The sequence below is a fragment of the Salmo salar genome, chromosome ssa18 (assembly GCF_905237065.1).
Source record: "Salmo salar chromosome ssa18, Ssal_v3.1, whole genome shotgun sequence".
Taxonomy (NCBI): Eukaryota; Metazoa; Chordata; class Actinopteri; order Salmoniformes; family Salmonidae; genus Salmo; species Salmo salar.
In genome coordinates, this window is record NC_059459.1 from 41,758,134 (window position 1) to 41,770,434 (window position 12,301).

The following is a 12,301-nucleotide window of genomic DNA, read 5'->3' on the forward strand; positions in this document are numbered from 1 at the left end:
CAGATACACACCACTCTCTCTGTCCTAACAGACAACCTACCCCCAGATACACACCACTCTCTCTGTCCTAACAGACAACCTACCCCCAGATACACACCACTCTCTCCGTCCTCCAGACAGCTGATAATAGAATCAAAGAGAGGACTGTGTATAGATGAACCCAGTCTATAAAGGCCTTTTAGACAGCCAGACAGACAAAGGCAGCACTAGGCTGTTCTATCTGTAATGGATGCTGTGCCCTGCTAGAGGAGAAGGGGTTAGAGGGGAGCCTTGTGAACACTGTCTTCAACAGCCCAAATGGAATGATCAGACGTTGCCTCTCCCTTAAAGGAGCTTCTTTAACAGATGTTCTGGAAAAGGGGACGAAGTCGTGACAAAACAGCAAAGTCTCCCGCGGGGAGAGCTCTAATACGATGAAATCAATTCCAGCCTTGGGAAAATGGAGCAAATCAGGAACATGTTGAACTGGAGTCAGTCTGCCACAATGACACAACTTTCCTCCATTAACACCATGGACAAACCACCAGCCGCCAGTGACCCAGACGCTGATCAATAGCCCCAACTCCATCCACCTTACAGTTACATTGACATTGATATGATAACTTGACCAGATACGGATGTGAGAAGAAAATACACTTTCATTGACTAAAGACCAATCATTTTATCACCACATGGCAGAAGACAGTGGGCAGATAACAACAAATAAAACCATCTAAAGGTTAAGGTCAGACAGGAACACGATGTGAGAGACTGAGCCTCTGACAGGACAAGTAGCTAGTAACAGGAACTAATGGGGATCCATAATAAACCCCAGGAAGAGTAGCTGCTGCCTTGGCAGGAACTAATGGGGATCCATAATAAACCCCAGGAAGAGTAGCTGCTGCCTTGGCAGGAACTAATGGGGATCCATAATAAACCCCAGGAAGAGTAGCTGCTGCCTTGGCAGGAACTAATGGGGATCCATAATAAACCCCAGGAAGAGTAGCTGCTGCCTTGGCAGGAACTAATGGGGATCCATAATAAACCCCAGGAAGAGTAGCTGCTGCCTTGACAGGAACTAATGGGGATCCATAATAAACCCCAGGAAGAGTAGCTGCTGCCTTGGCAGGAACTAATGGGGATCCATAATAAACCCCAGGAAGAGTAGTTGCTGCCTTGACAGGAACTAATGGGGATCCATAATAAACCCTCAGGAAGAGTAGCTGCTGTCTTGGCAGGAACTAATGGGGATCCATAATAAACCCCAGGAAGAGTAGCTGCTGCCTTGGCAGGAACTAATGGGGATCCATAATAAACCCCCAGGAAGAGTAGCTGCTGTCTTGGCAGGAACTAATGGGGATCCATAATAAACCCCAGGAAGAGTAGCTGCTGCCTTGACAGGAACTAATGGGGATCCATAATAAACCCCAGGAAGAGTAGCTGCTGCCTTGGCAGGAACTAATGGGGATCCATAATAAACCCCAGGAAGAGTAGCTGCTGCCTTGGCAGGAACTAATGGGGATCCATAATAAACCCCAGGAAGAGTAGCTGCTGCCTTGACAGGAACTAATGGGGATCCATAATAAACCCCAGGAAGAGTAGCTGCTGCCTTGGCAGGAACTAATGGGGATCCATAATAAACCCCAGGAAGAGTAGCTGCTGCCTTGACAGGAACTAATGGGGATCCATAATAAACCCCAGGAAGAGTAGCCGCTGCCTTGACAGGAACTAATGGGGATCCATAATAAACCCCAGGAAGAGTAGCTGCTGCCTTGGCAGGAACTAATGGGGATCCATAATAAACCCCAGGAAGAGTAGCTGCTGCCTTGGCAGGAACTAATGGGGATCCATAATAAACCCCAGGAAGAATAGCTGCTGCCTTGGCAGGAACTAATGGGGATCCATAATAAACCCCAGGAAGAGTAGCCGCTGCCTTGACAGGAACTAATGGGGATCCATAATAAACCCCAGGAAGAGTAGCTGCTGCCTTGACAGGAACAAATGGATATCCATAATAAACCCCCAGAGAGAGAGAGATAGAGACAGAAAGAATGAAAGAAAGAAAGAGAGATAGAGAGAGAGGGAGAATAGATAGGGAGCGAGAGAGAGAAAGAGATGTCACCCTCTGAGGGGAAGGTTTGATGGGAATACCCTCGTCTATTAACAGAAAGAAGCGAGGGTAAGAGCCTCCAGCTCACTGTTATGTAGCGTGATTACACACTTCTATTTAACAGAACATTCTCACAGTTCAAATATAATATCCTCTCTCTCCACGTCTTTCTCTCTAAGCTGAGCTCTTTCTCTCTCTCTTTCTCAGAGTGCAGCCTTACAGCCTATTGGAAGTCTCCTCCCCTACACACCCTTCTTACCTCCCTCTCCTCTCTTCTCCTCACACTCTCCTCACTCCCTCTCTCTCTCTCCTCACATTCTCTCCTCTCACCCTCTCCTCTCACCCTCTCCTCTCCTCTCCTCTCCTCTCCTCTCCTCTCCTCTCCTCTCCTCTCCTCTCCTCTCCTCTCCTCTCCTCTCCCCTCCCCTCCCCTCCCCTCCCCTCCCCTCCTCTCCACCAGTCCAACACTCAAACGTCTTCTTCAAATTCAGGGAGAAAAACCCAAAGATAACACCACACCACAGAGTGAGAGATTTGAAAATGAGGCAGGGGACTCTACTGGCTGTGGTAATGTATTGGACTGTTTACTCTCTCACTGAGACACGGCTGAGACAGGAGACTCTACTGGCTGTGGTAATGTATTGAGTGTTTACTCTCTCACTGAGACACGGCTGAGACAGGGAACTCTACTGGCTGTGGTAATGTATTGACTGTTTACTCTCTCACTGAGACACGGCTGAGGCAGGGAACTCTACTGGCTGTGGTAATGTATTGACTGTTTACTCTCTCACTGAGACACGGCTGAGACAGGAGACTCTACTGGCTGTGGTAACGTATTGACTGTTTACTCTCTCACTGAGACACGGCTGAGGCAGGGAACTCTACTGGCTGTGGTAATGTATTGACTGTTTACTCTCTCACTGAGACACGGCTGAGGCAGGGGACTCTACTGGCTGTGGTAATGTATTGGACTATTTACTCTCTCCACTCTCAACAGTTGGCTGCAGAACTATGGACCGTGTGTGTGTGTGCCTGCGTGTGTGTGTGTGTAGGACCCAGGTACTACTTACCCTGAGGAAGGAAGGGAAGCCCACTCCGTAGTATCCCACAGCGAAGTAGTCTGGCTTGGGTCTGATCACCTTCACAATGTTCTCATAGAACTGAGCCTGCTTCCTCTGTAACAGGAAGTAACCTTCAGGAAGACTCAATGTACTGGATCACCAATACCATGTTCACACATTAATACACACACACACACACACACACACACACACACACACACACACACACACACACACACACACACACACACACACACACACACACACACACACACTGAAAGCCCCATTTCAAGGTGTTGTTCATATGATAATACATAGAGTTTCTATAGCAGTTTCTATGCCACGTCTCCTACAACACGATGACAGTTTCTATACCACGTCTCCTACAACACGATGACAGTTTCTATACCACGTCTCCTACAACACGATGACAGTTTCTATAACACGTCTCCTACAACACGATGACAGTTTCTATTCCACGTCTCCTACAACACGATGACAGTTTCTATAGCAGTAGAATATACCACGTCTCCTACAACACGATGACAGTTTCTATAGCAGTAGAATATACCACGTCTCCTACAACACGATGACAGTTTCTATACCACGTCTCCTATAACACGATGACAGTTTCTATACCAGTAGAATATACCACGTCTCCTACAACACAATGACAGTTTCTATAGCAGTAGAATATACCACGTCTCCTACAACACGATGACAGTTTCTATAGCAGTAGAATATACCACGTCTCCTACAACACGATGACAGTTTCTATACCACGTCTCCTACAACACGATGACAGTTTCTATAGCAGTAGAATATACCACGTCTCCTACAACACGATGACAGTTTCTATAGCAGTAGAATATACCACGTCTCCTACAACACGATGACAGTTTCTATACCACATCTCCTACAACACGATGACAGTTTCTATACCACGTCTCCTACAACACGATGACAGTTTCTATACCACGTCTCCTACAACACGATGACAGTTTCTATAGCAGTAGAATATACCACGTCTCCTACAACACGATGACAGTTTCTCTACCACGTCTCCTACAACACGATGACAGTTTCTATAGCAGTAGAATGTACCACGTCTCCTACAACACGATGACAGTTTCTATACCACGTCTCCAACAACACGATGACAGTTTCTATACCAGTAGAATATACCACGTCTCCTACAACACGATGACAGTTTCTAAAGCAGTAGAATATACCACGTCTCCTACAACACGATGACAGTTTCTATACCACGTCTCCTACAACACGATGACAGTTTCTATACCACGTCTCCTACAACACGATGACAGTTTCTATACCACGTCTCCTACAACACGATGACAGTTTCTATACCACGTCTCCTACAACACGATGACAGTTTCTATACCACGTCTCCTACAACACGATGACAGTTTCTATAGCAGTAGAATATACCACGTCTCCTACAACACGATGACAGTTTCTATACCACATCTCCTACAACACGATGATAGTTTCTATACCACGTCTCCTACAACACGATGACAGTTTCTATACCACGTCTCCTACAACACGATGACAGTTTCTATACCACGTCTCCTACAACACGATGACAGTTTCTATACCAGTAGAATATACCACGTCTCCTACAACACGATGACAGTTTCTATAGCAGTAGAATATACCACGTCTCCTACAACACGATGACAGTTTCTATAGCAGTAGAATGTACCACGTCTCCTACAACACGATGACAGTTTCTATACCACGTCTCCTACAACACGATGACAGTTTCTATACCACGTCTCCTACAACACGATGACAGTTTCTATAGCAGTAGAATGTACCACGTCTCCTACAACACGATGACAGTTTCTATACCACGTCTCCTACAACACGATGACAGTTTCTATACCACGTCTCCTACAACACGATGACAGTTTCTATACCACGTCTCCTACAACACGATGACAGTTTCTATACCACGTCTCCTACAACACGATGACAGTTTCTATAGCAGTAGAATATACCACGTCTCCTACAACACGATGACAGTTTCTATACCACATCTCCTACAACACGATGATAGTTTCTATACCACGTCTCCTACAACACGATGACAGTTTCTATACCACGTCTCCTACAACACGATGACAGTTTCTATACCACGTCTCCTACAACACGATGACAGTTTCTATACCAGTAGAATATACCACGTCTCCTACAACACGATGACAGTTTCTATAGCAGTAGAATATACCACGTCTCCTACAACACGATGACAGTTTCTATAGCAGTAGAATGTACCACGTCTCCTACAACACGATGACAGTTTCTATACCACGTCTCCTACAACACGATGACAGTTTCTATACCACGTCTCCTACAACACGATGACAGTTTCTATACCACGTCTCCTACAACACGATGACAGTTTCTATACCACGTCTCCTACAACACGATGACAGTTTCTATACCACGTCTCCTACAACACGATGACAGTTTCTATACCACGTCTCCTACAACACGATGACAGTTTCTATACCACGTCTCCTACAACACGATGACAGTTTCTATACCACGTCTCCTACAACACGAGACAGTTTCTATACCACGTCTCCTACAACACGATGACAGTTTCTATACCACGTCTCCTACAACACGATGACAGTTTCTATAGCAGTAGAATATACCACGTCTCCTACAACACGATGACAGTTTCTATACCACGTCTCCTACAACACGATGACAGTTTCTATAGCAGTAGAATGTACCACGTCTCCTACAACACGATGACAGTTTCTATACCACGTCTCCTACAACACGATGACAGTTTCTATACCACGTCTCCTACAACACGATGACAGTTTCTATACCACGTCTCCTACAACACGATGACAGTTTCTATACCACGTCTCCTACAACACGATGACAGTTTCTATACCACGTCTCCTACAACACGATGACAGTTTCTATACCACGTCTCCTACAACACGATGACAGTTTCTATACCACGTCTCCTACAACACGATGACAGTTTCTATACCACGTCTCCTACAACACGATGACAGTTTCTATACCACGTCTCCTACAACACGATGACAGTTTCTATACCACGTCTCCTACAACACGATGACAGTTTCTATACCACGTCTCCTACAACACGATGACAGTTTCTATAGCAGTAGAATATACCACGTCTCCTACAACACGATGACAGTTTCTATACCACGTCTCCTACAACACGATGACAGTTTCTATAGCAGTAGAATGTACCACGTCTCCTACAACACGATGACAGTTTCTATACCACGTCTCCTACAACACGATGACAGTTTCTATACCACGTCTCCTACAACACGATGACAGTTTCTATACCACGTCTCCTACAACACGATGACAGTTTCTATAGCAGTAGAATATACCACGTCTCCTACAACACGATGACAGTTTCTATAGCAGTAGAATGTACCACGTCTCCTACAACACGATGACAGTTTCTATACCACGTCTCCTACAACACGATGACAGTTTCTATACCACGTCTCCTACAACACGATGATAGTTTCTATACCACGTCTCCTACAACACGATGACAGTTTCTATACCACGTCTCCTACAACACGATGACAGTTTCTATACCACGTCTCCTACAACACGATGACAGTTTCTATACCACGTCTCCTACAACACGATGACAGTTTCTATACCACGTCTCCTACAACACGATGACAGTTTCTATAACACGTCTCCTACAACACGATGACAGTTTCTATACCACGTCTCCTACAACACGATGACAGTTTCTATACCACGTCTCCTACAACACGATGACAGTTTCTATACCACGTCTCCTACAACACGATGACAGTTTCTATAGCAGTAGAATATACCACGTCTCCTACAACACGATGACAGTTTCTATACCACGTCTCCTACAACACGATGACAGTTTCTATAGCAGTAGAATGTACCACGTCTCCTACAACACGATGACAGTTTCTATACCACGTCTCCTACAACACGATGACAGTTTCTATACCACGTCTCCTACAACACGATGACAGTTTCTATAACACGTCTCCTACAACACGATGACAGTTTCTATAGCAGTAGAATATACCACGTCTCCTACAACACGATGACAGTTTCTATAGCATAGAATTACCACGTCTCCTACAACACGATGACAGTTTCTATACCACGTCTCCTACAACACGATGACAGTTTCTATACCACGTCTCCTACAACACGATGACAGTTTCTATACCACGTCTCCTACAACACGATGACAGTTTCTATACCACGTCTCCTACAACACGATGACAGTTTCTATACCACGTCTCCTACAACACGATGACAGTTTCTATACCACGTCTCCTACAACACGATGACAGTTTCTATACCACGTCTCCTACAACACGATGACAGTTTCTATACCATAAATATACCACGTCTCCTACAACACGATGACAGTTTCTATACCACGTCTCCTACAACACGATGACAGTTTCTATACCACGTCTCCTACAACACGATGACAGAAGTGATCAGAGTGAACTTACCAAGGAGGCACTGAGCTGCTCAAAGTCAAACATCTCATTCTCATACTGGTCAGCCAGCTCCTTTCCGAGTACGATGGCTTCCTCCCACATCTACACACACACACACACACACACACACACACACACACACACACACACACACACACACACACACACACACACACACACACACACACACACACACACACACACACACACACACACAGGATATGAGAGAACAGTAATATATATCAGTCATTGTATTTAGCTGTAGACAGTCCTGCCTACTCCTCCCCCCTCTCCCATCTTCCCTCCCTCTCTCTCTCTCTCCCCATCTCATCCCTCCCCTCCCTCCCATCTTCCCTCCCTCTCTCTCTCTCTCTCTCTCTCTCTCCCCATCTCCTCCCCTCCTCCCTCCTCCCTCCCCACCTTCAGAAGCATAGAGGAGGTCTTCATGACTAAAACCCCTGCGGTCCCTTGATCTGCTGAAGATGGGACAGACAGACATATTTCTCCAGATTGAGTCATCTGTGAATGTTCTGCTCCTCCTGTTTTTACAGAATGGCATCATGCAGGCACATGATCTACCCTGTCTGTCTGTCTGTCTGTCTGTCTGTCTGTCTGTCTGTCTGTCTGTCTGTCTGTCTGTCTGTCGCTTATGGTGATAGAGGTGGCAGGGGAGGAGGGGATGGAGAGAGGAGGATGTAATGGAGGGAGAGAAGATGGAGGGAGGGAGAGAGGAGGATGGATGGAGGGAGGGAGAGGAGGATGGAGTGAGGGAGAGAGGAGGATGGGAGGGAGAGAGGAGGGAGAGAGGAGGATGGGAGGGAGAGGAGGATGGGAGAGAGGAGGATGGAGGGAGAGAGGAGGGAGAGAGAGAGGAGGATGGGAGGGAGGGAGGGAAGAGGATGAGGGAGAGGAGGGAGGGAGAGAGGAGGATGGAGGGGGAGGAGGGAGAGAGAGGAGGATGGGAGGGAGAGAGGAGGATGGAGGGAGAGGAGGGAGGGAGAGAGGAGGATGGAGGGAGAGAGGAGGGAGAGAGACGAGGAGGATGGGAGGGAGGGAGGAGGATGGAGGGAGAGGAGGGAGGGAGAGAGGAGGATGGAGGGGGAGGAGGGAGAGAGAGGAGGATGGAGTGAGGGAGGAGAGAGGAGGATGAGGGAGAGAGGGAGAGAGGAGGATGGGAGGGAGAGAGGAGATTGGAGGGAGAGAGGAGGGAGAGAGAGGAGGATGGGAGGGAGAGGAGGGAGGGAGAGAGGAGGATGGAGGGAGAGGAGGGAGGGAAAGAGGAGGATGGGAGGGAGGGAGGAGGATGGAGGGAGAGGAGGGAGGGGGAGAGGAGGATGGAGGGGGAGGAGGGAGAGAGAGGAGGATTGGAGGGAGAGGAGGGAGGGAGAGAGGAGGATGGAGGGAGAGGAGGGAGAGAGAGGAGGATGGGAGAGAGAGGAGGGAGGGAGAGAGGAGGATGGATTGTAAAGAGGCAGGGAGGAGGAGGGAGAGATAGAGAGAGAAGAAGGGAGGCTGGTTGGCGGGGCAAGGAGGAGAGAGAGAGCGAGAGAAAGAGCGAAAAGGTCGTCCTCTGAGTGGGAGGGAATTCAGCAGCAATAGAGGGAGGCATCCAGAGGATGCATGCCGTCTCCATGTTGCCTCCCTGGACCGGCCGTTGAACAGGTCACAAAACAGGTCATCTGGAACACGCTGAATGAAAAGGTGCAGCTCACTAACTCTGTCAGCCTCTTTAGTCTCACCAGATCTACACTCTCTCTCTCCCTCTCACCACCCCCTCTCTCTCTCTCCCTCCCTCTCACCACCCCCTCTCTCTCTCTCCCTCCCTCTCACCACCCCCTCTCTCTCTCTCCCTCTCACCACCCCCTCTCTCTCTCTCCCTCTCACCACCCCCTCTCTCTCTCTCCCTCTCACCACCCCCTCTCTCCCTCTCACCACCCCCTCTCTCTCTCTCACCACCCCCCTCTCTCTATCTCCCTCTCACCACTCCCCTCTCTCTCCCTCTCACCACCCCCTCTCTCTCTCTCCCTCTCACCACCCCCCCTCTCTCTCTCTCCCTCTCACCACGCCCCTCTCTCTCCCTCTCACCACACCCTCTCTCTCTCCCCTCTCTCTCCCTCTCACCACCCCTCTCTCTCTCTCCCTCTCACCACTCCCCTCTCTCTCCCTCTCACCACCCTCTCTCTCCCTCTCACCACTCTCCCTCTCTCTCCCTCTCACCACCCCCCCCATCTCTCTCCCTCTCACCACTCCCCTCTCTCTCCCTCTCACCACCCCCCTCTCTCTCTCTCACCACCCCCTCTGTCTCTCTCCCTCTCACCACTCCCCTCTCTCTCCCTCTCACCACTCCCCTCTCTCTCCCTCTCACCACCACCCCTCTCTCTCTCACCACCCCCTCTGTCTCTCTCCCTCTCACCACTCCCCCTCTCTCTCCCTCTCACCACTCCCCTCTCTCTCCCTCTCACCACCACCCCCCTCTCTCTCACCACTCCCCTCTCTCTCTCTCTCTCTCTCTCTCTCTCCCCCCCCTCTAGGTACCTTGCCCCTGTGGAAGAAGTTGATGATCTCCTGGTAGAGCTGGTCCTTGAGTTGTCCTTGAGTAGAGGCCTGGTAACCGTCTCTCTGGGTCAGGTGGGCTGCACACGGCTCCTCAGACCACTGCAGGGACACAGATCATGTTACCTCTATAGAACAGATCCTGTAGATACAGATCATGTTACCTCTATAGAACAGATCCTGTAGATACAGATCATGTTACCTCTATAGAACAGATCCTGTAGATACAGATCATGTTACCTCTATAGAACAGATCCTGTAGATACAGATCATGTTACCTCTATAGAACAGATCCTGTAGATACAGATCATGTTACCTCTATAGAACAGATCCTGTAGATACAGATCATGTTACCTCTATAGAACAGATCCTGTAGATACAGATCATGTTACCTCTATAGAACAGATCCTGTAGATACAGATCATGTTACCTCTATAGAACAGATCCTGTAGATACAGATCATGTTACCTCTATAGAACAGATCCTGTAGATACAGATCATGTTACCTCTATAGAACAGATCCTGTAGACACAGATCATGTTACCTCTATAGAACAGATCCTGTAGATACAGATCATGTTACCTCTATAGAACAGATCCTGTAGACACAGATCATGTTACCTCTATAGAACAGATCCTGTAGATACAGATCATGTTACCTCTATAGAACAGATCCTGTAGACACAGATCATGTTACCTCTATAGAACAGATCCTGTAGATACAGATCATGTTACCTCTATAGAACAGATCCTGTAGATACAGATCATGTTACCTCTATAGAACAGATCCTGTAGATACAGATCATGTTACCTCTATAGAACAGATCCTGTAGATACAGATCATGTTACCTCTATAGAACAGATCCTGTAGACACAGATCATGTTACCTCTATAGAACAGATCCTGTAGATACAGATCATGTTACCTCTATAGAACAGATCCTGTAGACACAGATCATGTTACCTCTATAGAACAGATCCTGTAGATACAGATCATGTTACCTCTATAGAACAGATCCTGTAGATACAGATCATGTTACCTCTATAGAACAGATCCTGTAGATACAGATCATGTTACCTCTATAGAACAGATCCTGTAGATACAGATCATGTTACCTCTATAGAACAGATCCTGTAGATACAGATCATGTTACCTCTATAGAACAGATCCTGTAGATACAGATCATGTTACCTCTATAGAACAGATCCTGTAGATACAGATCATGTTACCTCTATAGAACAGATCCTGTAGATACAGATCATGTTACCTCTATAGAACAGATCCTGTAGATACAGATCATGTTACCTCTATAGAACAGATCCTGTAGACACAGATCATGTTACCTCTATAGAACAGATCCTGTAGACACAGATCATGTTACCTCTATAGAACAGATCCTGTAGACACAGATCATGTTACCTCTATAGAACAGATCCTGTAGACACAGATCATGTTACCTCTATAGAACAGATCCTGTAGACACAGATCATGTTACCTCTATAGAACAGATCCTGTAGACACAGATCATGTTACCTCTATAGAACAGATCCTGTAGACACAGATCATGTTACCTCTATAGAACAGATCCTGTAGACACAGATCATGTTACCTCTATAGAACAGATCCTGTAGACACAGATCATGTTACCTCTATAGAACAGATCCTGTAGACACAGATCATGTTACCTCTATAGAACAGATCCTGTAGACACAGATCATGTTACCTCTATAGAACAGATCCTGTAGACACAGATCATGTTACCTCTATAGAACAGATCCTGTAGACACAGATCATGTTACCTCTATAGAACAGATCCTGTAGACACAGATCATGTTACCTCTATAGAACAGATCCTGTAGACACAGATCATGTTACCTCTATAGAACAGATCCTGTAGACACAGATCATGTTACCTCTATAGAACAGATCCTGTAGACACAGATCATGTTACCTCTATAGAACAGATCCTGTAGATACAGATCATGTTACCTCTATAGAACAGATCCTGTAGATACAGATCATGTTACCTCTATAGAACAGATCCTGTAGATA

General features: G+C 47.0%; 1 protein-coding gene across 10 annotated transcripts in view; it reads right to left on the reverse strand.

Moving 5' to 3' along the window:
• LOC106613940 (dedicator of cytokinesis protein 1) overlaps positions 1 to 12,301 on the reverse strand; it is a 729,054-nt gene that overhangs the window by 107,353 nt on the left and 609,400 nt on the right. For all 10 annotated transcript variants that reach the window (XM_045701156.1, XM_045701154.1, XM_045701151.1 and 7 more), the window contains 3 exons: positions 10,233 to 10,352; positions 7,710 to 7,799; positions 3,160 to 3,264 (listed from right to left, as the gene is read on the reverse strand). In XM_045701156.1, coding sequence (XP_045557112.1) covers positions 3,160 to 3,264; positions 7,710 to 7,799; positions 10,233 to 10,352 — 315 coding nt within the window. The remainder of the gene's footprint in view (positions 1 to 3,159; positions 3,265 to 7,709; positions 7,800 to 10,232; positions 10,353 to 12,301) is intronic.